At 65.2% G+C, this 26320-nt stretch overlaps 2 protein-coding genes across 3 annotated transcripts in view; one reads left to right on the top strand and one right to left on the bottom strand.

Moving 5' to 3' along the window:
- PICK1 (protein interacting with PRKCA 1) overlaps nucleotides 1-13029 on the bottom strand; it is a 66739-nt gene extending 53710 nt beyond the window's left edge. Inside the window, exon 1 of the mRNA XM_036019609.1 lies at nucleotides 12867-13029. The gene's annotated coding sequence lies outside the window, so the exon portion shown is untranslated. The remainder of the gene's footprint in view (nucleotides 1-12866) is intronic.
- Nucleotides 13030-14611: 1582 nt separating this feature from the next.
- Nucleotides 14612-25953, top strand: SOX10 (SRY-box transcription factor 10). Of its 2 annotated transcripts, XM_036019607.1 has the most exons (5): nucleotides 14702-14829; nucleotides 15331-15845; nucleotides 20149-20417; nucleotides 22796-24205; nucleotides 25941-25953. In XM_036019607.1, exons 2-4 carry the CDS (start codon nucleotides 15412-15414, stop codon nucleotides 23497-23499), a joined length of 1407 nt encoding a protein of 468 aa, XP_035875500.1. In that variant the 5' UTR covers nucleotides 14702-14829; nucleotides 15331-15411; the 3' UTR covers nucleotides 23500-24205; nucleotides 25941-25953. The 2 variants fall into 2 exon arrangements, with proteins under 2 accessions (XP_028388856.1, XP_035875500.1); XM_028533055.2 differs by lacking the exon at nucleotides 25941-25953 and having other exon boundaries at nucleotides 14612-14829; nucleotides 22796-24679.
- The last annotated feature ends 367 nt before the right edge of the window (nucleotides 25954-26320 follow it).

Here is a 26320-nt window from a genome sequence, read left to right as displayed (position 1 = left end):
TATAGATATATAGAGATATATATGAAGTGTGACCATGTGACCATCCCCCTCTCCTGAAATTTCTCTGTGGCCCCCACTGCCCTCAGGGTAAAATCCCCTGCCGACCCTTCCAGTGGTACTGGCCCTCGCCCTGTTCTCCAGGCCCTAAGTCCAAAACATCTCCCCCCAAATAACGTGCTGTCTCCCCAGCCCCCCACATGCTTCCCTTCCTCTGTACCTTCCCTCAGGCCCCCTGGCTGGTTGCTGTTACCTTCGTCATCCCCAGGCCGCTTTTCCCTCCGCTCGGCCCCTCCTTTCCCGCTAGGTTTGGCCCAGACGACGGCGCCCACCGCCTCCGCCAAGCGCCCTGCGCAGCCGGTTCACAGAATCATTTCGTAAAATCTTCGTGGGTCTCAGACGGACCCCTGGCACAGCAAGCACACCCACATGCACCCTCATCATGGCCTAAACATGATTGTTTCGGCCATAAACAAGTTTTAAAGCATGTTTGTGATTTTTTTGCTTGGAAATTTTGATTAATCTCTATTTTGCCATTTTTCTTTACAGACTTTGAAACTGGTGCTTTTCTCTTTAGTTCTCAAATGATTTCGTGGGTCCCTGGGCCTCCTCTGCCAACAGTTAAGAAGACCCCCCGCCCCCCATGCTGTGTGCGCCCAGCGCTGACCATACCCAGCGCAGTGAATGAGCTGTTTGTCTACCGATCTCCTCCTTGGGACCAGGAACTTCAAGGTCAAGGGGCAGCTCCCGGTGCCTCTCTATGTCCCCGGTGGTCAGGAGAGAGCCAGCACGGAGTAGGCACTCGGGCACTGTCTGTGCAATGAGTAAACCAATAAATTCCTCTAAAAGTCCATCCTCTGTTGCTATAAATTGAATCCAGTGCGGCCCGTATTTATTTGGCATCTGTCAGCATTTGTAAAATATTTCCACGATTCACATCTGGTCTCTCCAAAGAGCCCTGTGTCATGTCCCAGTTTGTGTCCAGCATGTATGCAATCGGGGCCCACTACGTGCCCACGGGTTACCCGTCCTGAGCCTGGTGACCGCTCCCCTGAAACAGGTTCGATCAGCCCCATTGATGGACCAGGAAACTGAGGCTCAGGGCAGGGGACTGGCTTGCGAATTGGAGTTTGCAGAGTGAGGAAGTGAACTCGGGACTGTCGGGCTCCCAGTGCCCGGACTTCCTCCCACACCTGCCCACAACCCCCCCCCTGCCCCCCCCCCCATTGCCACCTCTGCGCTTGCTCTTCATCCCTTCCTCTGCTTCCAGGCGAGACGCAGTGGTGGGGCTGTCTCAGCACCACCCCATTCGGCCCCAGCAATGTTTCCTGAGCACCCACTATGCGCCGAGCACCATGCCTGAGCACCCACTATGCGCCAAGCACCATGCCAAGAACAAGAGTAAAATAATGAGTGCCAAGGCCACCAGCTCTGAGGCCCTCAAGGTCAGGGACGCAGCCCAGAGCGGGGAGGCAGCGAGACCTGGTCAGTCTGCCCTCACTCTGAGGACACGGGAGAAGGTCCCATTCCAACACCCACTGCGCCTCCCAAGCCAGGCAGGGCCCCCCAGGTGGGTCTACCTCTTACCTGTGTGCAGCCTGTCCCCCTGGGCTCCGGGCACCGCCCGCCCTCGGCCCCTATGTGGGGTTTGGAGAAGAGCATGGGGACAGGCCTGGGCCACCTGCCGTCTTCCTCCTAGGGTCTCGAGACCAGAGGGTCAACATGTTCATGGGGGAGGGGGGTCCCAAAGTGACCCACCTAACAAACCCTTGTGATCACAGAGCCACTGTACAGCTGGAGAAAGGCTCCACCCCGTCCTTGCGGTAGACCCCCACATCCCAGCGAGGGGGGGAAGCACCCGGCCCCCTCAGCTCCTGGAGGCGGAGCTCTGGCCAGGCCCCAGGAAACCCGACTCCCTCCAGGGAGAGGGGCCAGCAAGCCCCGTCCACCTCTCTCGACCTCGGAAAGGGCCCTCTTTTCTAACCCTCAGCTCCTGCCTGAGCCCCAGGGCGAGTGGCAGGACCCCCGCCAGGACCTCTTCGGGCTTCGACATGCCCATGTCTGGCGTGGGGAGGGAAGCTGGCCACGTTCCCAAGGAGGAAACTGAGGCTCGGAGCTTCCCAGAGCTCCCACAGTGGCCGCACACTCTGACCCTGCGCCATGCTGTCGGGGGAGGGTACCCCGCTGCCGTGAGACCAGCCGGATGCGTCACCCCGTGTGGGTGCTGGCTCGAGGAAGGTCTGGCAACCGGGACACTCACCCCCACGGCAACCACAGCCAAGGGGGAGCGAGGACAGGATTCCTGAGACTGGCCCTCGGGGGCACGGGCTGCCCGGAGCAGATTCGGACGGTTCAGTGGCGCCCACGGTGCGCCCTTCCGCCCACGGTGCGCCCTTCCGCCCAAGGCCCTGGACGCCACCCAGGCCTCCTGCTACGTGAATAGTCACAAGAAAAAGAACATCGGCGTCCCGCGGTCGCTATGTGTCTGCACCTTATACTCGCTGCCTTGCGACGAAGCTGCCAGCTGAGAGCTGAGACCCACCTCGTGCATGAGACCCTCGGGGCTCGCGCAGACGGAGGAGCTTGCCCCAGGCCCCACGCAGCACAGCCTCCGTCCTCAGCACCCAGCGCTCCCTCTGCCCCGCACGGTCTAGGAATGCTGCAAGTTAGCTCAGAGGCCTGGGAGTCCCTCCCCGGGGCAGACTCAGGCACGGGGCTGGGAGGCAGGTGACCTGTGGGTGGGTGCGTCCCCTCTGGGGCAGCCCGCACATCCCGGAAACCAAGAATCTGGCCTGGAGTCTCTCCAAGGCCCTTCCTTAGGCTGTGGCCTCCGAGATGTCTCTGGAGGCCTGCAGGACCTCATGCACAGGCCACCGCCCAGCTGACGGGGACAGGGCAGGCTGAGCTCCTGCGGTGGCCGAAGGGCCCCAGTGTCCCCCACATGCAGGAAGGCATCTGGGCTCACCTGCAGCTGGGCCACCAGACCTGGCACGGGGGGGGGGGGGGGGGGGGCACGGCTGGGGAGCCCGAGCTGGCTCTGCACAGTGCTGGCCTCAGGGCCGTTCCCACAGGGGGGCACTGAGGACCCCAGGCGAAGATGGTGGCAGACTTGGGGTGCCCGGGAGGGTGGGCCCACAGCCTGGGCTGGGCCCCAGGCCTCAGGGGAGACAGTGGCGTGGGGGACAGAGGCTGCAGATGTCCTAGGGAAGAGGGAAGACAGAGCGGGGAGACCCTTGGACGGGGAGCAACAGGCGGGGCGTCTCCGCCCTGAGTGGGGACGGGGCGCATCGGTGGTGAAAAGCGGGACTCCCGTCTCCGTGCCGCAGGCCCGCCTGCCCGGGCAGGCTCCTGTTACCAGCCGGACCTGATGCCCTTCCTTTGACACGTCTGCCTCAGGCCTCTCCCTGCCCCCCTTCTCTCTCTCTCTCTCTCTCTCTCGCTCTCCCTCGCTCTTGCATTCCTCTGGGAGCTGATCAGGGCTTGAATGACACCCCAGATGACTCTTTGCTATTAATTCCCACACACAGAATGGGTCCCTTGTTCCCCTCTCCCGGAGGAGCAGCCGTGGCCAACGCCATCCCAAGAGCTCCCGACTTAACCCTTCTCCCGGCCGCTCCTGGGCCGGTCCCCACACCCAGGGCCGGGGTCTCGGAGGGTGGGGTGTGGAGAGGGCGTCTGGCAGGAGCAGGGGCTCTCCTAGCCCAGAGACCCCAGAATCGAGTCCCCGGGATGGGACAGCAGGACCCCGACCTCCCTGGGGAGCTGCCCAGCTCCTCGCCGGAGGCCTCAGCCCAGATCCCAGGGACCAGAAGGAGGCGCCTCTTTACCTGAGTGTGGGGACCCAGGGCAGCCTGACAGCTCCGTCCCCACCCCCCGAGGCTCCCTCAGAGGGTGGCTGGGACACCCAGACCCTTGGCCCCACCCCGGCCCTGAGGGGTTAACAGGACTGGAGGCCCCGCACCGCCGGTCCTGGCAGGTCACTAAGGAAAGACAAGAGGTGATTCTTCAGAGCCGGGAGGACAGAGGAGGAACCGGTCTGTTCGGTTGAAGCCCACCGCCCTTCATTCCTTGTCCCCACCCCCGTGCCGCTCCAGACACAGTGCCCTGGGACCACAGACAGGAAGAGGGGCCTCTGAAACAGTGGCAGTTCAGCTGGGAACAGGAGAGGGTCGCTGCCTGAGAGAGCGGCGGGGTGACCAGGGCACCTGGGCCACGGAACAGACAAGGGGCCTGGGAACAAGGGCTGGAGCCAGAGCGGGGTGGGGGGACCTTGCACCCTCAGCCCTGCGAGCCGACCCACAATCCTTTGCACAAATCTTGGTTTGTCTACGTTGTCACCTCTGCCCATCAGCCTGATGTGCCCGGGACCCTCCACCCTCTGGGCCCCCACGTTTCCAGGTTGACAGAGATGGAGCACGGAGGGTGGGGGAAGCAGAGAGACAGAGAGAAGGCAGAATGGGAGGGACACCGACACCCAGAAACACCCAGCTGTGTGTGTGCTTGGGGGGGTGCTGCGGAGAGAGAGGGCTGTGGACAGGAAGGAGGGGGGGGGGGAAGCAACGGTGAGAGAGAAGGGAGTCAGGGCAGAGAGAGTAAAACAAGGCCGCAGGCGAGGGGCATCGGCGAAAGTGGAAAAGGGAGAGAGCGAAGGCCAAGAGGAAGAGGAGGAGGAGGAAGGAGGAAGAGGCAGCCCTGGCGGCCCTCTCTCCTGACGCTGGCAGGTCCGGGCAGCCCCACGAAGCCCCTACCGCTGCCAGGGCCACTGGGGAGGCCAGGCGGGTCCCCGCTCAGGACACCGCAGGGAGGCGGCACCTGGGAAGCACAGAGGAATGCCTGCCCCCGGGGGGGGGGGGGGGGACCTTGAAGCTGGAGGGGTGGGCGCTTAGGAAGCCCATTCCTGCGGCAGCTGCGTCGCCACCTCAGGGGAGCTCTCAGAACTCTCAGAAACAGGTTCCCGCCCCAACCTAAGGAACGGACCAGGGAGCAGTGTTTACAGCAAGTTCCCTGGCGAGTTTGCAGCAGCGACACCAGGTTTGGGTCACACTGGCAGAAGAGGAGGAGGATGCTGCTGGCCACCCGAGGTCCCAGGACAATCCCCTGCAGAGCTGGGACTCACAGCGAGGCCGCCCAGGTCCCAGCCCGGGGCGCGGGGCGGGTCCGCCCACTGCCCAGCGAGCAGGAAGGGCTGAAGTGCCAGCGCCCTCTCCCTTTCCCTCCGGCCTCAGGGCCCAGGCCCGGCTCTCCAGGGGCTGCAAGGCAATCGCCGTCCTGAGGCCAACAAATGAGACGGAGCAGAGGAAGGCGCTGAGCCAGAAAGGGATTTCTGTCCCCGTTCCCCGCCCCCGTCCCCCTAGTGCCAAGGCCTGGGGCTGCAAGCTCCAGCCAGGGGTGGGGGCGGACGGTGCCGCAGGAGGGAGGAGGGAAGGACCCGGGTGCTTCCTGTCCCCCCCCCCCACTCTCCCACCCCCACCCTCTCCCTGCAGCTTCCTTGGGCTCAGGGCTGGGTCCCCGGGGGGCAGGGGTGTCTGAAGCTGACAGATCTGCCCTGTCCTTCCTGCCTGCTGGAGGAAGGGGTGGAGCCGGCCCGGGAGCTGGCTCCGATCCCCGAGCCCCCCTCCCCCTGCCCTAGGTCCTCAGGTGCTTGGTGCCCCACTAAACCCAGCCTGTCCCTCCAGGGCCTCCCAGTTCCAAAAGAAGGAAGAGCCCTGGGGATCAAGGTGCCTGTCTCCGTCCCACAAGAGCCTGGACGGGTCCCCAGTCTCTAACCCTCAGCCTCCCTGCGGGCCCTCCGCACCTCTCAGGGCGCCCCGCCCTCCCCACCGGGCTACAGATCTCGCCTTCATTCCTCGGCCGCCTCTGCGCGCCTGGCTCTCCGCTCACCACCACGGATTCGGGAATGGGGCAGCCTCATGGGGAGACAGACAATGAATTTCACAGTAAAATATGCATAGTATGTATGACATGCAATATATATTACATAATATATTTCGTATATATAACATGTAATATATACTACATGTAACTTTATAACCATTATATGTAAACATATGAGTATGTTGTGCACATATATGTGTAGTGTAGTAAAACATGGTACCGTACAGTATAATGAACGATCTTACAGGAAGCGTGCGATCACAGTGGCAGCAAGTGCTGTAAAGGAAAAGGCCAGGGGGCTGTCAGAATAACTGACACCCAAGGAAGGGCCGAGGGGGGCGGGGGGAGGTGCCTCCGCGGACCGGACTTTCAGGCTGAGCCCCAAAGAGGAGCGGAGGAGCGGAGGGAAGAGTTCCGCGGAGGAAGAACAGTGTGGAGGTCCGGGGGCCCGAGAACACCGCCTGTATGGAAGGAGCTGGGAGAGGGCCGCCCTGCCACTCAGGCTGGCGTCCCGCACGAGAGCAGGGCTGGGTCACGGCCACGCAGCCTGAAACTGCGTGGGGATTTGGGCCCTAAAGGCCACGAGAAGCAAGCACATTATTTGATCGGTCTGCGATTGGAAGCTCCCCTTTGCGTGCGCACGCGCGTCTGCCGCTCCGTGCGCCCCAGAACAAACGAGCGCCGGGCGGACCGTGGTGCGCGCGCCTGCAGTTTCGGCCCCCAAAGAGCCTGCTGCAGGCCGGGGGACAGGCTCTCTGGGGAGAGAAGGGGTGCGCAGGGTGTTGGTGGCTTCTGTCCCTGGGCGATGGGTTCAGCAAGGCTCCGGGCGCCTCCCGTGAGCTCACGCGTCCAGCACCGGGCAGCTGCCCCGGCCCAGGGAGACGAAAGCGGATGTGGGCCTTTCCTACAGCCCCGGAGCCCCTGGAGGGGCTGGGGGGAAGGGACTGAGAAGCACAGACTGGCCGTTACAGAGCAGTGGCGGGGATGGGAAGCACAGCATGGGGAATACAGCCCCTAACAACAGGGTGAGAGCTCTGTGTGGGGCCAGGGGGGTCCTGGAAATACCGGGGGAGCACTTTGTAAAGTGTATGATTCTCTAACCACTGTGCTGTATGCCTGAAACTAACTCAGAGTCATACTGAGTGTAAACTGTAATTGAAAAGTAACATTAAAAAAACAAACCCTGGAGATTTCAGAGGCCCACTCCCTGATCGTACCGATGAAGGAACGAATGAGCCCAGAGAGGGCGGCTGACCTCCCCAATGTCACACAGCAAGGGTAGGGACCCCGGCAGAGTCAGAGGCAGCTCTTCCCACGGCACCTGCCAAAGCCGAGACTGCCACTCGCAGTCTCAAGGTCCTGACCCCAAACGGGAGACACGCAAACTCTGACTTTTCAACCTGCCACGGGGTAGGGCTGCACGACAAATTCCCTCGCTGGGCAGCCTCGCAGGGATGCCACACTCCACCTGCACCAAAGCACCTGGACAGGTGGGCACGCCCAGGGCCTGGCTCTTGTCAAACGGCACAACTCTTCCCTCCAGAAGGGGAAGAGGTTTTCTCCAGGGGTCATTATCTCCAAGCCATTATCATCCCCAGCATGTGAGCTGCCCTACCTGAAGAATGGACACCGACCTGTGGTTGAAATGGCTGAGAGAAGGCAATTCCTGTGTCTACCTTTCGCCCAGGGCACCAGGATAAGCACTGGCTACTTCTCGCTGTGTTACTGGGAGCCCGTGGGAGGACATCCACGACAGTGCTTCAGCAGGATGAGAGGCAATGACCGCTACCCAGCCCAAGGTCAGCCAACAGCCATCCTTTGCAGGCAGGTCCCCAAGATGCTAAAAACAACAGCTGCCATTTATGGAATCCGTTATGTGTCGGCACTGCCGAGAGTGTTTACATACAAGGGGGGGGGGGCCCAAAACCAGAATTATCTTCTGGAGGGCGGCCCCTTGTAGTACAGGCTTTCCCTGCTATGTGAGTGTTCTAGGAACCCGTCTATATCACTGTACCAACTGGTGTTGTTGTGAGAGGCTGTGTTTGGCTCCAGTGAATTTTTTAAAGACTTTTTCAATGCCTTTGCCCATTTCACGATGTGTGATTTACGAGCACATCTGCCCACACCTCACTGAGTGTGCAGCAGTCTTTGACCCAAAACAGCATGACCCCCTGCCCCACACTCCCTATCTTGCCCCTAGTGATATTTATTTTATTTTCCCCAGATGAAAAAAGTCCTCCAAGGGAAACATTTTGCTGATGTGGAAGAGGTGAAACAAAAAACAGAAGCACTAAAAGGCATCAAAATTAACAAGCTCAAAAACTTCTGAGCAGCGGGGAAAAAGGTCTCAACAGGTGAATTGCATCACCCGGAGAGGACTGGGGAGGGGACTGAAGTTTAAACATGTGAGAATAAATACACAATTTCTTATAAATAAACTCCAGCCTTTTGGGGGTCTACCCTTGTACTTCCGTCTGGTTTCACCCTCACCACACCTTGGAAGGCACCTAAGACTCAGAGACATTAAGTCCCTCGCTAGGAACACGCAGCTAATACATGGGGCACCAGCGCTCCCACCAGAGGCTGTCTGCCCCCAAGGCACCACACCTCGCCTCTGTGTGTGTCCACCTACCTGCAAGTCACTCATTCACTCACATCCCTGCGCACCTTCTGTGTGCAGGGCAGCATGGTGGAGGGCGACACAGACCCGGTTCACAGGTACCTACCCCCGCAGGAGTGATGTCCTGCTGGAAAGGTGAGCGAGGTAGGAGGCAGGGGAGGCTCCTGGCCTCGGCCAATAGGCAAGGTGTCCTAGGGCAGGACTGGGCCTGCTGGGTGTGGGCCACACCTCGAGAGCGGGGAGAGCCCACGTGGCTGTAGCTTAGGCCGGGGGTAGAGAGAGGCACAGTAAGGCATGGAGGGGGGATGTGGAGCTCCGTGCTGGGACTGCGGGGAGACGAGGAAATGAGGACAATGTCCCAAGTGGCGCTCAGACCCTCCCCGGGCCAGAGCTCCTTGAGGGAACAGCCCGCCTCCTTGACTCTCGGGAGGGAGGAAGGGGAGGCAAAAGGACCAGAACTGGAAAAGGAACCAGGGGGTGGAGGAAGTAGAGGAGGAGGAGGAGCTGGGGATAAGGATTTAAACAAAGATGCACTTCTTAACCGCAGCATCATCGAGAGCTTTTAACACCGCAGCAGGCCCCGCACCCCTAAGAAGGGGGAGTGGAAAGCAGTGCTTCCTAGACATGGTCCCCAGCGAAAGGTCTGTTCTGGAACCTCGAGCAACACCTGAGGAGCGCCGGGGCCTGGGGCGCCCCCGCCCTGGAGGCCCCAGGCCAGGCACTGGGCTCTCATACCCGACAAGGCCTTCGGAGTCAGCCCAGCCTGTCCCTCGTTTTCCCGACGCGCCCATCTGACCGAGGCCCAGAGAGGCAAGAAGGGGGCCGAGGCAACACAGGGCCACCCCACAGTCCGGCTGGACTCGACCACAGCCCTCGGGGCTCCAGTCGCCCGCTGGGCCCTAGCAGGCCTCGGCTGTACCCCGGGCTCTTGGTTTCCCCAGCGGTGGGCGGGAGGGGGGGTCTCCCACCACTCTCGGAGCGCCTCGAGGCCAGGCTCTGGCCTCCGTCGTCCTCCCCAGCCCGGCTCCTGGCCTGGGACTCTGCACACAGGGCCCGTTCACGAAGTTCACCACAGCCTGGGAGGGGCAGGGTGGGGGTGGGGGTGGGGGACGCCAGGAAGGGCTTTCCGGCAGCTGGGTTTGGGTGACAGGAACGAGCAGTCCCCTCCTCTGATAGCTTCTAAGAAAGGGGCAGAGGCGGGCGGCCCCCCGGGCAGCACCGGGCACCAGCCCCAGCTCCCTTGTTCCTGGAAAGGGCGGGGTTGCAAGGGAAGGAAGACTTGGGCTCCAGGAGCCACCTTCCTGGCCAGGGCCCAGGACCCTCAGCTTGGACCAGGAACAGGGATGGGCGGGAGCCCCTGTTGGGACAGGCCCTAGAATGCCAAGCCACCAATGCCCCTGAGGGCTCAGGCCCTCCGCCTCCAGGAAGCCCCTCTTGCCTGCTCCAGCCCCTCTGATCTTTCATCCCTGGATCTCTGACAGGAAGGACTCCCTGAGATCCCGCTGAGCCCTGGAGGGGCTGAGGCCCAGGGGAGGGGCCTCCCAGCAGGAGGGGAGGCTGGCCCAGACACCAGGCTGTGCGTGAGGAGGTAAGCAGGCACGAAGCCTGTGTCTCACTTCCCCGGAAGGGAACAGAGGAGGAGGAGTCCAGCCCCAGCATCCAGGAGTGCATCCCTGAGCTGGGGCTCTGAGCTGGGCTGCGAGGCGGCGGTGGGTGGAGCAGGTGAGAAAGGTGGGGAGGGTGGCGGGGGCCAGAGGAGAGGACTGCCCTCAGGCTAGTGGCCGCAGAACCCTGGTCAGAGGCTGGGCCCGCACCCTCCCACCACCAGCCGCAGGAATGCAGGCCTGTCCCCGAAACTCTTTGTGCCTCAGTTTCCCTCCTGGAAGGAAGGTAACAACAGCACCTCCTCCTGGGGCCGTGGAGAGGACTGAAGGAGTCCAGCAACAGGCCTGCTCGGGGCTGGGCCTGCCCACGGGGCAGCTCCAGAGACCAGGGGAGCTGGCCCACCCGTGGGGGCTGATCGCAAGCCACGCTGGTCTGCGGCTGGGAGTCGCAGGCAGACTCTGGAGCCCTGAGGGCCGGGCCTCGGCTGCTCGGTGAACACCTGTGAGGGGAGGGCTCCTCCCGGCCCCCAGCACCAAAGCACTTCTTCCACCTGCCGTGTGCACCGAACACGGACCCCGGAACGCATCCATCAACGTCTAACGTACGAAGTTGCCCACACCGCACACACGCAAAAACCAAGTCCCGGGAGGTCCACGGCATCCTCTGCCCAAGGCCACGGGGGCATCCACGGCACGGTTTCCTCACCTCAGGTCCAGGGCTCTTTCCTGCCCCCAAACCAAGGCGAACGCAGCCCGTCCAGCGGTGGGGGGTGGCCCGGGGAACATTCTCGGGGCGCACACGGTCCCCACACACTCACCCAGACTAAGCTTCTGCCCTGGTCACTGCTGCACCCTGACCCCGGGCCCCTCCCCAGCCGCACCCAGCGAAACTGCGCTTCTGGCCTCCAGCTCCCGGGCCTGGAGCCCCGCCCCCGCCCGCCCCTGGAGACGTCTGGTCCTGCAGGGGGTCCTCACAGCCTCAGGGCTGCAGCGGGCCCAGGGAGGGTGAGCGTGGCCCCCACAGGGGCTTCAGAAAGTAAACAGGCCTGCCTCTACTCCATCCCCATAAATTCAGAATTAGCCGGTCTGCAGTGGGGTCCAGGCTTTAGCATTTTTTCAAAACCCCACACGACTCTAAAGGGGGCAGCAGGAGTTAGAACCGGCGCTCTAGGCCTCTGCCCGGAAGCTGGTCGGAAACGCAGCCTCAGGTGACACTTTTGGAGAAGCACTGCCCGAGGCCAGGCCCGTCTCCACAAACCCCTGGTGGGGATGGGGGTGTCCCCCCAGGCACTGCAGCGAGTTCGAGGTGCTGGGAAGGGCACAGGCTTTGCAGGAACGAGGGAGAGGACCGCCTGGACCACACAGTTCCCATACACATAGCACCTAGAGGTGGGACAGTGCTGTCCAGGGTCCCCTCTCTGGTCCTCCGAGGGAGCTGGGAAGAGAGTCTCATGCCCATCTGGGAAAACTGAGGCTGGAGCAGAGACCCGACTGGACCACCCCTCACCTCTCACCCCTGCGTGCCCCATGCCCTGGGGATGGCAGTTTCCCCGCTGTCTCAGTGTGTCCTGGGAGGCAGGCACGGTGGGAAGGGGATCGCTGCCCCAGATGACTGATGAGGGGCCGGGCCCAGACCAGGGAGTGGAGGGCGGAGCCTTCCACCAGCAGGACCAGTGTCCCGGGCCGAGGGTGCAGGGAGCTAAGGGGTTAAGGGTCAACTGTAGCCCCTGGAGCTCTGCGAGGTGGGGTCATCGGCAAGCAGGCGGCAGGCTTTGCTTCTGATGGACAGAATGTCATCCTTCTCCCCTCGGGGGCTGGCTGAGGGGTGAACCTAGGGTCCCTACCAGCAGCCCTGAGATTGGGTCCCAGGAAAACACCATTGCTCCTGAAAGTCCTCCCCACCCGGGAGAGGAAGTCTCCCTGCGTCCCTACCGATGCACCCACGCCCTGGGCCCCTCTCTGCTGGGGAGGGAGGACAGGCCTGTCGCCACAGCTCACGCAGCAGGATGGGCGGGCAGGACAGGAGCGTGGCGGGGCAGGGTCCTGCCAGCATCCCTCGGGAAGGGTCGGGAACGATGGGGACAGGGGGCAGGACGAGTCACTGGCCCACCTGGCGGGTCTGTCAAGGGCAGAGGCCTGCCGTCCTCACCAGTGACCCCTCCCCCTCCAAACTCCCTGCTCTCCAGGGATGAATCTGGGGCCTCTGCCCTCCCCTGCTGGAGAAGGCTGGGTCCCCAGGGCCTGAGACAGGATGGAGGGGGGCACAGTCGCCAAAATGTGGGCGGATGGAGGACAGTGGTCACGGCAGGGGGTCCCGCCCCCACAGCCCGGGGCCTTGGACAGCCCTTCCCCCACTGCTGCAGGCCCACCTGCCTCGTCCAGCACCTCTCAGCACACAGCCAAAGCCCAGCCCTGAGGACACAGGAGGAGGGAAGGACGGGGGGAGAGAGAGAGAGAGAGAGACAGACAGAGGGAAGGAGAAAGAGAGCCCCCCCTCCATCCCCCGGGGCTTCTCCGAAGACCCAGAGCGCCCACTGCCGCCCCCACCCCCATCCTGGCACAGCTGGGCCGAGGACGGCGAGGGCGGGGCGGGAGTCGGACAGGGAGCTGTGGGACCCCGTGCCCGCGTCCTACCCTGGGCGCTTGCCCTCCACTGCCGCCCCTCCCTGCCCTAGGGGGTCTCGGGACCGAATCTCAGGCACCACAGGGGGCAGGGAGGCCCTTCCCTCCAAGAGGAGGACCCCGGGGTGGAAGGATGAACGGGGACCCACCGGGATCAAGAGATGCCAGGCAGGCGGGCGGCGGGCGGGCTGGCAGCAGCGGGTGCTGGCGGCTGCCGAGGGCCGCCGGACATGGCCAGCTGGGTGCTCGTCCCTCCGTCCCTCTGTCCATCCAGGGCGGCTCCTCTCTGGGCGGCTCTGAGGCCGGGCGGGCGCTGTTAAAAAGCTTTTTATGTGTGTGTGTGTTAATCACATGATTGCCGTTCACCTGTATTCCGAACAAAGACGGCTCACTGTTTCAAGGCCCCGAACAAGAGCCTGGGCACAGGGAAGAGAAGGGAGGCGGGGGGAGGGGGGTTGGCAACGCCGGGGGTGGCGTCGAGGAAAACTGGGGGGAGATTGTCCAAGGCCAGCGAGCAAGAGAAAGAGAAAACCCTTATCAAACTCCTAATTCACTGGGCTCCGAGGCCCCAGACACACTGGCCCGATTGTCTGGCTGGTTGTGTGTGTGTGTGAGCGTGTGTGTGTGTGTGTGAGTGTGTGTTCCGATGTCCGCTCCCCCCACCCCCAACATGCCTTCGCCTCGTGTGACTACCTCATTGTGTCCCATTACGCCCTCCCCTCCACCCCCTTGGCCTTTCCCAAGCGTGAGTTCTCGCCCAGACCCCCTTCCAGCCCCACTCCAGATGGGACTCCCTCGGGGTGGGCCCGGGGCCTGGCCCGGCTGCCGAGGAGCGCAGGACCGTACCTGGTCACCAGTGCGGCCCAGGCTCCAACAACGGTCCCTCCACTCAGCACACTCAGGCCTCTGCCTGGACACCCCCCCACGGAGGAGAGAGGGAGGACGTGACCTCTGAGGGAAGGCCTAGGAAGGAGGAGAGAGAGAGGAGTCCTGGGCGATGGGCAAGACAGAAAGATGGAGGAGACACCCGCTGGGGAGGAGGCTGAGGGGAGAAGGGCACCGAGGAGGGAGCAGGGGCGGGGCCACGCCCCACCCTTTCTCAGGAGTGGGGGACTGCATGATAACCAGGCCTGGGACTCCCCCCGCCAAGGGAGGGTGAACCCAGCGTGAAGGGAGACGGGTCTCAGAAAGCACGGCCCCAGGACCCTTCCAGACCCACTAGAAGAGGACCCTCGGCCACCAGCCCAGCCTCCTGGTAGCGTCAGTTCTGTCTGTGCCCCTTGAGCCAGCCCACCTAACGCGTGCTGGGTGTGCAGTGAGAAGGGACCGGGGTCCAGCCGGGTCATCTGCCCCCGGCACGGGGTGTGGAGCTGCCCCCTGCCATCCCAAGTAGACACCCGGGCCTCTGTGAGTCGGAACAGAGAGGGCAGCCATGGGAGGGGGGGGGTGAGACCGCCGGGAAGCGGGGCCTGGGCACAGGTGCCCCGTAAGATACCGAGTGAGGCAGCACCAGCCAGCCACCCTCGCTGGTCAGCAGAACCCTCGCCGGCCTTCTCACCGCTCCTCCATCTTTTGCCAGCCGCCAATCTGGCTACCTGGGGCAGGAGTTGGGGACGAATCACAGTTAGGCCCAATTTTCCTTCAGGCAACAGGTTCCGACCCCACCCAGGAGCATCCCCTGGCTTTCCCAGCCTGGCCACCCCCACTCCCGCACCTCCCGGAGAGCCGGGCCTGGGGCAGCGGTGCAGGCAGCCGGGGTGGGGGGTGGGGGGGCCTGGCTGAGGAGCCCTGAGCGTCGGGACGAAGGAAAGCGCTGGAGGCTCCACCTTCTGCCCTCCCCTCCCTCCCCTCCCCCCTCTCCCCCTCCTTCCTTCCCCAGCCCTCGGCGGCAGCTCAGTGCTCAGTCAGTCTCGGGCTGTCCGGCCAGGGTGGTTGGTGGTGAGGATTCAGGCTCCGTCCCGACGAGGCCGTGGCCTGAGGCTCAGGGCCCCTCAGCCCCTCCCTCCCAGCCCACCAGCGTCAACCCCCAGCCCCGAGCTGGACCGCACACCTTGGGACACGGTTTTCCACTTCCTAAGGACGAGCCCCAGGCCGGAGGAGAGGTCCGAGGAGGTGAGTGAGTGCGCAGCCCTCTCCTCCCGTCCGCGGCCCAGGCCTGGGCCCCTGCTGTGAGGCCTGGGGTGGGGAGAGGCCGACCGCCCCCCGCACCTGCCCCCCACTCAGCTCCTCTGGACTGCGCAGGGGCAGGCGGAAGGGAGGAAGGAAAGGTGAAAGAAAAGGTGGGAAATTCCAGGAGCCAGGATTAGAGGAGAAAAAAAAAAAAAGAGTCCGTTTTTCTTCCTTTCCATCAACAAACCTCCACCCTAAAGGAGGTTTAAAAAAAATCCCAAACCCACCCACACCAAGAGACGGTTGGGACCAGGTGGTGGGAAGACGTGGAGGCAGGAGCTAGGAGGCCGAGCCGGGTCTGGCATGTGCGCGCGGCCTGGGAGCTACAGTAGGTTTAGGGGGAGCAGGGCGGCCGCCACCTCGGGGCTGCGCCCGTGTCACATCCCGGGCCGCCGTCCGGGCTGCGCGCGCGGCCGCTCCATCGCGCCCTCCTTCCCCGTCCAGGTGAGCGTGGGACTCTTCGCGAGGACGCCGGAGGCGGGCCCCAGGGAGGCGGCCGAGGCGGCGGCGGCGGCCGGGGGCGACATGGCGGAGGAGCAGGACCTCTCCGAGGTGGAGCTGAGCCCTGTGGGCTCCGAGGAGCCCCGCTGCCTGTCCCCGGGTAGCGCGCCCTCGCTGGGACCCGACGGCGGCGGCGGCGGCGGGGGATCGGGCCTGAGAGCCAGCCCGGGGCCGGGAGAGCTGAGCAAGGTCAAGAAGGAGCAGCAGGACGGCGAGGCGGACGATGACAAGTTTCCCGTGTGCATCCGCGAGGCCGTCAGCCAGGTGCTGAGCGGCTACGACTGGACGCTGGTGCCCATGCCGGTGCGCGTCAACGGCGCCAGCAAGAGCAAACCGCACGTCAAGCGGCCCATGAACGCCTTCATGGTGTGGGCGCAGGCGGCGCGCAGGAAGCTGGCCGACCAGTACCCGCACCTGCACAACGCCGAGCTCAGCAAGACGCTGGGCAAGCTCTGGAGGTGAGCGCACCCGCCGCCCGCCGGGACTTCCCGCGGGCCCTCCAGCTGCGGGCGGTTCAGGCCGGACGGGGACTCCTCGGGCCCTTGTGGGGGGCCAGCCATCTCCTGATGGGGCTAGAAGACCAGGTGTGGGCATCGGGCCCGCCCTGCCCCCCACAAGTACCCCCTTTTGGTGGTGCTGGCTCAGAACTCCCGAGGCCTAGTCTGGCTCCCCACCGGGGGGCAGCGGGCAGAAAGGCGCCCCCTCGTGGTTGGAATTCTGTCGCTGGCAGGCGGTGGGGCCTGGGCTTCTGCCTGGGGAGACGAGGCTGGCGGCAGGGAGGACGGCGGCGCAGGCCTGCAGGTGCCCGCACTCAGGGGTGCCACTGCCACCCGTGCTGGGGAAACGCTTGGCCAAGAATGGCAGGGAAACTGAGGCAACCAGGTGCACAAGTGGTAGAGGTTCCAGGCAAGCGAGGCGTTCAGGCAGGAGTCTTTGGAAGAAGGAGGAGTGGGGAGTGCTGAGGGGCAAGTCTGTGGCAGCAGGAGGCTGTCCCACCCCCGCTGCTCGCGCTGCGCCCTCCTGACCCCACCCTCTTCCCCGTCCTGGGGCTTCTTCATCCCCCAGGGGAGGGGACACACAGGAAGGAGCCTCCCCCTCCCACCCTGTCCCAAAGGCTGACCGGCTCTCTCTGGCCCCCCACTGCCTCTCCCAGTCCGGCGCCATCTTCCTTCCCAAAGCCCCACCCAGCCTGGAGTAACCTCCTACCCTCCGCCCTGACGCTGTTGCTGAGAGCCCCGGCCCAGAGGGACCCTGGGCTCCCCTCCCACCCAGGGTCTCTCGGACTCCCAGTCTCCCTGGGACCAGCCCAAACCCCAGGGGAAAACATCCCCCCAAAACAGAAGTCTGCCAGCCCCCTACTCCGCCTGGCCTCCTCGGGGACAGTTGAGCAAGGCGACGGCCCCCACTACCCCCAGAGTCCCCAGCAGCTCGCAGGGGGAACAGGGGCTCTGGGACACGCCCGATTCCCCACAAGGAGACCCCGGGCGGCGGCATGGGCCTCCCAACCGCAGCTGGCAGTGCCAGGGAGCCAGGGCCAGGACCCGGGACCCCTAGTTCCCGCCCAGGGGTCTTCCCCCATGCCATCCCTGGTGTCGGTGGCAGGTCACCCTTTCACTCTGCCGTGTGCTCGGGAGGGTGGGGGCAGAGAAGGGGAGAGCGGAAAGTCCGGGCTGTGTCGGAGGAGGCCACCACCCGCCGGCCCTCCCACTGCCGTGCTCCCTTGCCAGCCCGGGGAACAGCGGAGACTGGGTCCTGGGGGCCAAAGGCTTGGGGGGCTGGCAGGAGTGAGAGGGCTTCCAGGAGACCGAGAGGGGTTCTCGACGTGCAGCCCCGGCCTGTCCTTGGCTGCGTGTTTGCGGGAGGCCTGGTGCCCCCCTCCCCCCGCAGCCCTGGGCTCTCTGCTACCCCTGGGCAGGCCGCGGGCCTCAGACCCGGAGGGTCCGGCTGCGCCCGAGAGCAGGGGCTGCGTGCAGCCCCTCTGCCTGGGGCCCGTCACGCCCCCGCAGGGCTCGGCCCAGGACAGGCCGGCCGATGCCACGGCCCGAAAAGGGCAAGTGAGCGACAGACGAGCAGGAGGGAGAGCGGCCGCGGGCAGGGCGAGCACACCACAGGGAACGCCCAGCGAGAGCGCCAGAGCCAGGGGGGCCCCCATTTCTCCCTTGTCCCGTCGACAGGGACTTAAGATTGGACCCTCTGTTGTCCCTGGCCCTGTCCCCCCCGGGCCCAGAACCCCAGGCTTGGGCTCCCTCGGGAGGACTCATTTCTGGCCACCACACCCGACGTGATGAGCACAGGCGCTCAGGGTGCCCCCGGGCGCCCCGCTGGGGCGGGGCAGTCCGGAAAGCTGGCCCAGGACCCAGTCCCGGGGCGGGGGCGGCAGGCCAGGGCAGAGGATCAGAGAGTATGCCGACCTGCAGGGGGGCTCCCTGGATGCCAAGGGGCATCCTGGGATCCTGGGACTCGGACTAGGCGTAGTACGGCTGTCTCTCCATGGGCTCCTCCTGGGTCCCCTCCAGGGTCATGACTCCTGAGCCATCGGGAAAGGGGTGACTCAGTACGCAGAACTGGAAAACAGGGGCCCTGACCCCCAAAAGAGAGAGACAGATGGGCAGACTGCATGGGGTGCTGGGAGGAAGTGGGGGGTCAGACACGCCGGCGTCCAGGTCCTGGGTCCTGGCTCCCGTGTCGCTGCCCGGGTCCCACAGCTGCACGCAGCCCGGGGCTCACCTGGGAGCAGACGCCGAGAGGCGGACCATGTGGGGCTGTGGCCCGCCTGGGGAGAGTGATTGGAGCCAAGAGACGAAGCGGGGGTCCCAGGCCCCTTCCCTGGCGGGAGGAGCAGGCGGAGCCACAGCCAGGGCCCCACCTTGGGACCCCCCCAGGCTGGGGCCTCCAGTTTGGGGGGGAACCAGTCTACCCTTTCCCCGCCCGCATTCCAAACCTCAGAGACCCAGAGGGCAGAGGGGAAGCGAAGGTGCCCAGGAGGGTTGGGTGCACAGGCAGAGCCGTGGGCGATGCGAGCGAGGCGGCCTCGCTGAGTGAGTGAGGGCTGCACTGGAGCCGGGGGCAGCCTGGGGATGATGGGGTGCACGTGCTGGGGCAGGATGGGTGTGGGGTCCGGGGGAGGCTAGGCTTGTGGTCCGAGGTGGGGTTGGCCTCTCCAGCCCCCAAGGGCGGGGTGGCGCTGGGGCCAGGGCTGGTGTTGGGCGGGCGGAGCAGGTGGGCTCGAGGTTGGGTTTCTGTCCAGCTTAGGGTGCTGGGAGGAGCGAGCACGGGACACGGGACACGGGACGGGACAGGGGGATGTGATGCTGGAATCCTCCCTCTCTTCTGGCCCGCACCCTCCCTCCGCGCCCCTGCCATTTTCTTGCCGATTCACGCCAGATTGGCAGCTGGGTGGAGAGTGCGCTGGGTGTCCGCGCCGGCTGGGCCTGCTCCTCACCTTCCTGTGCGGTTCTGTGCCCTTCCCTGCCCTCCCCTGTCCCCCTGCCCAACCCCCACACGCCCACGTCCCAGAGACCTGGCTGGGGGGAGGTCGGCATCCCCCTCCCTGGCCCCCAGGCCGGGATCTGGAGTCCCTGCCGGTCCCCCATCACTCAGCTAGAGGGACCCCTGGACAAAGCCGGGCCAGGGCTGGGCCGGGGCCTGGGGAGAGGGAGCCGCGGGGGAGGCTAAGCTGCAGAGGAATGCTGCGGCCGGCTAGGAGGTGCCTGGTGTGACCACCCCCTCCCAGCCTGGGCCGGAGGGCTCAGCCTGCTGCTGACGGGGGGGAAGAGGGCGCCCACTGCGGGGAGGGGGGCTAGAGAGGGTGGCCCGTCGGGCAGAGAACGGAGCCCCTCATGTCTGGGATTCCACAGGTCCGTGTTCTTCCTCCTCAGCACCCTCTGCAAGGCGCCCCATCCGGCCCTCCTCTCTCTGGGGCAGCCGAGCCCTGACCACCCACCCTCCAGCCCTGGCTAGGGCCTGGTGGGCGGGGGCAGCTCCTGCAGGGCTTCCCTCCACTGCTGGCGGGGGAGGGGGTCTGGCTTTCTGCACCCCCCCCCCCGCCCCCGTCAGCCCAGCATAAGGTGCTGCTTTCCCCCCACCGAGCAGCGAAAGTGCTCACGTCCCGCCCCTCGGCCCCGGCACACGGGAACCCACAGAACCAGAACTCCAGGGTGAGAAGGGCCCCCCCAGGCCCTCCTGTCCAACCAGCCCTCAGGCAGCCTCAGAGCAGCACCTCTGGGTCCAGCGCCAGCCCCCACCCAGGCCTGGCGCAAAGCGATTCACGCCCGTTACTGCCTCGGCCAGTCCGCACCTGGGGAAGTGGGTGTTGTCATCCTCGTTTTGTAGGTGAAGGAACTAAGGCTCAGAGAAGGGGCTTGCCCACGCTCACACAGCTAGGAAGTAGCCGAGACTGGGCTCTCCCCCTCACCGTGATGCGTCTGTTTGCACACCTCTAGTCCCGGGGAGCTCACCCCCTGTCGAGGCAGCCAGCTCCGTCTAGCCTCAATGATGAGAAAGTCTTCCACTGACGTCTGCCCCTCCTAAGCCCTCTTCGTACTTCCAGCTCCACCCCAGGGGCCCCTAGGAGCAGCAGGCCGACCCCTGCTGCACCCCAGCCCCTGAGAGATCTGGGGTGAGGTCAGCCCCCCGAGCCTCACACCTGCCAGTCCCCGAATCACAGGGCAGGCCTCCCCGCCGGCTCCCGGCCTCAGGCCTCGCTGTTTCCCAGGGAAGACGCTCACGCTCTTCTGCCCCCCACCCCGCCCCCCGCCTCAGGCTGCTCAACGAGAGCGACAAGCGCCCCTTCATCGAGGAGGCCGAGCGGCTGCGGATGCAGCACAAGAAGGACCACCCGGACTACAAGTACCAGCCGAGGAGGCGGAAGAACGGCAAGGCGGCCCAGGGGGAGGCCGAGTGCCCCGGCGGGGATGCCGAGCAGGGCGGGGCGGCCGCCATCCAGGCCCACTACAAGAGCGCCCACCTGGACCACCGGCACCCGGGAGAGGGCTCCCCGATGTCGGACGGGAACCCTGAGCACCCCTCGGGTGAGCGCTGCGCCGGGAGCTGAGACAGGGGCAGGGGGCGGTGAGCCACGGGTGGGGGAGCCCGGGCAGTGGGGAGAGGTGAAGGCCGGGTGAATGGCATGAGCCCCTGACACCCCACGATGGCCCTGGGCCCTGGAAAGGGCTCGCCAGACTGCACGGTCACCCCCGCTGGGTGCAGGGGCCCAGAAGGAGCTCAGCGGGGCCCCAGGGGCCAGGGAAGGCCGCCCGGCAGGACAGCTCTGCTGACGGGAGGGGTCACTGTGTGCTGCTGGGTGAAGGCACCAGATGAGGGGGCCGTGGGGCGAGCCACAGCCAGGAAGGAGGGGACAGGCCGAGCTTGAGGGACAGGGGGCTGGATGGAGAAGAGACCCTTGCCCCTCGCACCCCCTAAGCTGGTGGGGGAGACATGGCACGTGACCTTGCACACGGGCCGAGCCAGGGCCAGACCCGGCGTCTCGTTCCTTCTCATTAATGGTGGTAACGGCCAGCATTAACTGAGCACCTACTGTGTGCCAGGCACTGTGCCAACTGCTTCCCGTGTACACTCACTCAGTCACTCTAAACTGGGAGGAGGCGGCTGCTCTGCCTGGGCTCAGGCCTCAGCTGTGAGGCCATGTGCCGGGGGTGGAGGTCTGACCCAGGGTGCTCTGGCTCCGGGGCCTCTGCCGGCAACCCGGCTGCCTCGCTTGGGTTCTTACTGTGCAGAATGCCGTGCGTGGGTCGGGCCCCGGGAAGTCTCGGGGAGCAGAGCTCCGCCCTCGGAAGACACGTCCCGAGCCCTCCCTTGTCCCCGCCTGCCCGGGAGCACACACTCAGAAACCGGGGGCCCAGAGGGAGCCGCAGCGAGGAACAGGGCGCATTAAGTACGGGGGAGGGGAGAGTGCGCACAAAGCCCGCCCACCGCGGCTCCATCTCCAGGGAGGAGTCCCCAGCACTCCTTCGTCAGGTCTCCCCAGATACCCGGACCCCGGCCTGAGAAGGCCTCGGGAGGGGGTCCGGGCCGAGCTACTCGGTGCGGCCTCCGTTCACCGACGAGGAGCTGGTTGAGAGGACAGGGGCCTGCCCGGCTCACGGAACTGAAGCCCAAAGCCCAGGACGCGTGGCCGGCGCAGGACCTGGCCTTTCCTCTGGTCTGCTGGACGGGGCACAGGCCTGCCCTGTAGGAGCTCTGGTCTCTCTCTGACGGGCCCCCAGCCCAGCCGTCCCTCCCCGGCCACACACACACACACACACGCCACCCTCCGAGATTCAGAAACACCCCCCGCACACGTGCACATGTGCCCCACGCTCCAGAAGGCCCTGCGCTGTGTGCAGGACCACCAGCTCAGACTATGACTGTGGGCACGGGCTTTTTCTCGGCCTTCAAGGCTCAGCTCTGTCGGCTACCTCTCCTTGGTGAGACCTTTCCCAAGTCCCCAGGGCAGGGCTAGTGGCTTCTGCTGGCCTCCTGACCCTCTGCACGCCCTGCCATCACAGCGCTGCTGGCGCGGCCCTCCGGCCACGGGTGGGTCTCAGGACCCCCAAGCCTCCCAGCTTGTGAAGACAGCGACACAGTTTATTTGCACCTGTGCCCCTGGGCCGGGCAGTGTTTGGGGACGGAGTGTGTGATGCGAAAATGGACGGAGAAGCCGGGGTGGAGGTGGTCCGTGGCCTCTCCTGAACAGGCAGGGGGCGGGGGGAGCCGCTAGAGGAGCCGGGGCAGCAGGGTGTGTGCAGGGGGCAAGAGCATGGTGGGGGTCCGGTTCAAAGGGAGGGTTTTCTGGAGTGTGGGGCCTTGGGAGGAGGAAGGGGGTGGGACGGGGCACCGCCGTTCAGGGGCCAGGGCGGGAGGCACAGGGAAGCCGGCAGAAGTGGAATGGAGAGGCGAGGGCGAGGTCAGCAAGGGAAGCAGCCCACAGGCCCAGCGAGCATGCGCAGAGGGGGGCAGGCGAGCTGCGGGGCGGGGCGGGGGGGTGGAGCAGGACCCCAGCAGCTCGCCTGCCCCCCTCTGCGCATGCTCCCTGGGCTCAGCAGCTAAGGGGCCGCGGGAGCAGGGAGGGAAGCGACTTCAGCTGATGTGAGGAAGAGCTTTCCAGCGGCGAGGTTTCTCACGGGGAGGCGGGTCTCTCTGGAGCGGGGGATAGAGGGGGTCCGGCGGGAGTGGGGGAGGAAGGACCCATCTGTGAGAGTGGGGGGTTTCAAGAAAAACCGGAGGCCAACCCACGACCGTTACGTAAACACCCGCCGGCCGGGGCTGCCCAGACATGTGGGACGCGCACGGTCACGCGGCCTCGGCCCGCAGCCTCCTGGAGGCGTCTTCCCCGAGAGAGGAGCGTCAGGACCCGGGAGTGCGACCAATCTCACTCCCCGTTGCTGTCTGTCTCCCTCCTCCCGCCCAGGCCAGAGCCACGGCCCGCCCACCCCGCCGACCACCCCGAAGACAGAGCTGCAGCCGGGCAAGGCGGACCCCAAGCGGGACGGGCGCTCCATGGGGGAGGGCGGGAAGCCGCACATCGACTTCGGCAACGTGGACATCGGGGAGATCAGCCACGAGGTAATGTCCAACATGGAGACCTTCGACGTGGCTGAGTTGGACCAGTACCTGCCGCCCAACGGGCACCCGGGCCACGTGGGCGGCTACTCGGCGGCCGGCTACGGGCTGGGCAGTGCCCTGGCCGTGGCCAGCGGACACTCCGCCTGGATCTCCAAGCCGCCAGGCGTGGCCCTGCCCACGGTGTCTCCCCCGGGCGTGGATGCCAAAGCCCAGGTGAAGACGGAGACGGCGGGGCCCCAGGGGCCCCCGCACTACGGCGACCAGCCGTCCACCTCGCAGATCGCCTACACCTCCCTCAGCCTGCCCCACTACGGCTCCGCCTTCCCCTCCATCTCCCGCCCCCAGTTCGACTACTCTGACCACCAGCCCTCGGGACCCTACTACGGCCACTCGGGCCAGGCCTCCGGCCTCTACTCGGCCTTCTCCTACATGGGGCCCTCGCAGCGGCCCCTCTACACGGCCATCTCCGACCCCAGCCCCTCGGGGCCCCAGTCCCACAGCCCCACGCACTGGGAGCAGCCGGTGTACACGACACTGTCCCGGCCTTAGGGGGGCCCCCGCCACACCCCCGTGCAGCCGGTCTGGGTAGCACGCCCCTTTCCCAAGCCCTCGCGCCCCCGTTCCTCGCCCGTCCCGGGCCTGGGGGTGGCTGGGGAGGAGGCTGCGGAGGCTGACAGCTGAGGGGAAGCTTTCCGCCTGGCTCACTACCTTCGATGACCCCCACCCCGTCCTGTCCGGAGGCCCGCTCGGCTGGGCTGGGCTGAGGAGGAGGAGGAGGGTGATTGGCGCCCCGGACAGGATGACCCGCGATCCCAGGACCCAAGAAGGGCCTGCTCACCCCGCTGTGGGAGCGGGGAAGCGTCCAGGGTCGGATGGGGATCGGAGGCCGTGCCATTCCCGTGCCTGCATTTTCTTTCTCATGGGGAACAAGAGGCCTGACACGCCCCGAGCCACCTGAGCCACCTGCCTAAGGTCAAGGCCAGCCTGAGGCCTGCATCAGTAGCCGGAGTGGGCTACGTCTGCCCTCGGGGGCTGCGGGCAGCTTTGAACAGCCTCAGAGGGTGTGGGGGTCGGGTGGGGACTCAGAGGAAGGTCTCCACATCCCCCCACCCCCCGTGCCCCACACCTCCCGAGCACAGAAAGCAATTGGCATAGAGGCCCCCGGGTCCAGTTCTATGCCAACCACCTCATTCTTTGTCTCATTGAGAAAGAGGGGCCCCGGGTCCTCCTCCACGGGGACCTCCCAGACCTTGAGGTGAGGAAAGGACTTGGAGACAATTCCCAGAGCCTCCCTCCCGGCCCCCCCGCCAGCCCCCTTGTCCCTCGCCAGGCTCTGTGGCCCCTGCTCCCAGCCCCAGACTCCGTGGGCTCCCCAGAGCGCTGAGCCGCCCAGGCCCGTGCCCTCGGCTCCAGGAGGCCGGGCAGGGCCCAGCACACGGGTGGCTGGCAGCAGGCTGAAGACACTGAACTCCTGCCGTGTGCATTCCGCCCCGGCCGTCCGCCCTCTGCTCCCCAGTGGTATCCGAGTAAAGTATGTAGCTCTGTCTGCCCCCATCTCCCCGTTCTGCAGCCCCCACAGTCCACATGTAACTCATTACTGCCCCCTCTTATTTATCTCAGTAGCGCCCTCTGCCCTCACCCCTCCCCTAGGTTCTCCAGCCCCTATTAACTCTGCATTAAGCATTCCACGTAATAAAATTAAAGGTTCCAGTTACCTGCCTGGTGGGCCTGAACTAGCCTGTCTCTTAGTCTCTCATCCCTGTGCCTGTGCTTCCCCAGACAGTCTCTGGAAGTGGCTAGGGGCGGACTGCAAAGGAGAGCTGACCCAGGGGTCTCCTCTCCACCCTGGGACGGTGGAGGCAACGCAGCGGTGTCCATCTGTGCTCAGGGGCCGAGGCCTCGGATGGGAGCTGCCCCCTGGCCCAGCTGTGCCCACACTGCAGGTGGGCCACTCCCTGCCTCGGGCTGGAACTCAGCCAGGGCGCCTGCCAAGCAGCCTGTCTGCTGGCCCAGCAGAGAGGGGGCTTGCGAAGAATTCAAGACAGGTATTGGAACGACAGGCCGCTCAGGCCTGACCTCTTGCAGTCTGGCCAGCTGGAGCCGGGCCTTTTCTCTCTGCACCCCTCCACTTTCCACCCCCCGCAATGTGCAGGCACACGCATGCCAGGCCATTCCAGGGTTTGCCGATGGTCCCAGCAGTTGCCCGGGTCTGAGGGTAAGCCCAGGGTAGCAGGTGTGCAGCCTAACCCTTCAGTGCCGGCTCCCTAAGAGCTCCTTCCTCAGCTGAATGCGCTGGGGGCCAGGAGCCGCTCCGCCCGAGGAACGGGGTGACTGTCTTCTCTGTGGGGCCCCACTGGGGGGGTCAGGTGGCTGGGAGGCTTCCTTACACCCCGCTGACAGTGCTGACAGGAGTGACTGCGACACACTGAGTGCTCCTGGGCCGAACACTTCCTGTCGCTCCAGCCCGTGGGGGAGTGGATGGGATCTCCAGCCCCACTTTCCAGGCAGGGAGGTGACGCTTTGTGGGGGTCTTGCTCGGGGGTGCAGGTGCCCCAGCTCCACCCTTCCGCTCAGCGGGCCGACCTCCACCGTCACTGCAGCACTGCTCTTCCCACTGCTCCGGACCAGCGGCCTCAGCTCCCCTGCCCGCTCTCCCCTCCCGGCCAGGATCTGGGCAGGGGCGGAGGGCAGCGCCAAGGCCTAGCCCAGCCCTCTGGGGCGGCCGTCACGGGAGCTCCACCAAACCCAGACCACCCCCAGACCTCGGGCTCCACGGAACTCGGCGGCGGCGGCCACAGACCCGCTCGCTTGGACGGGTGGACGCTGCCTGCTGCCCAGTCAGGTCCCCTGAGGCACGTGGTTTCTGGGGTCTTGTTGTGTTGTAGATGAACGCAGGATTTTTTAAAAAAGATTTTTTTTTTAGAGAGGGGAGGGAGGGAGAAAGAGAAACATCAATGTGTGGTTGCTGGGGGCTGTGGCCTGCAACCCAGGCATGTACCCTGACTGGGAATCGAACCTGCGATGCTTTGGTTCACAGCCCGAGCTCAATCCACTGAGCTACGCCAGGCAGGGCGAACGCAGGATCTTATACCGATGTCTAACAGATTTCATCTTGCTGGAATTGCCCATTTCCCACCTACATTACACCTTTTGGAACCCCGAATACAGCTTATTAGCGCTCCTACTGAGCTCCCGTGCCTGCAGAGCTGACTGTCCCCCTGCAAGTCGCCAGTACAGAAGGCGGAAACGCAGAGAGGCAGGCCCTGCGTGCGCCACTAAATCCACGCCCCCAGCTCTGCTCCCTGCACTCTTAAGGGAAGACCGGCGAGCAGTTCTAAGTCTAACTGTACCCCGTGAAATGTACCCCCCA

This window comes from Phyllostomus discolor, chromosome 2, assembly GCF_004126475.2.
Source record: "Phyllostomus discolor isolate MPI-MPIP mPhyDis1 chromosome 2, mPhyDis1.pri.v3, whole genome shotgun sequence".
NCBI classification, from domain to species: Eukaryota; Metazoa; Chordata; class Mammalia; order Chiroptera; family Phyllostomidae; genus Phyllostomus; species Phyllostomus discolor.
This window is presented reverse-complemented; position numbering and strand designations above follow the sequence as displayed.

Coding starts and splice junctions, on each gene's coding strand:
- SOX10 (XM_036019607.1), top strand. CDS start 15,412: ATGGCGGAGGAGCAGGACCTCTCCGAGGTGGAGCTGAGCCCTGTGGGC. Junction 15,846..20,148: donor ACGCTGGGCAAGCTCTGGAG/GTGAGCGCACCC, acceptor CCCCCGCCTCAG/GCTGCTCAACGAGAGCGACA. Junction 20,418..22,795: donor GAACCCTGAGCACCCCTCGG/GTGAGCGCTGCG, acceptor CCTCCCGCCCAG/GCCAGAGCCACGGCCCGCCC.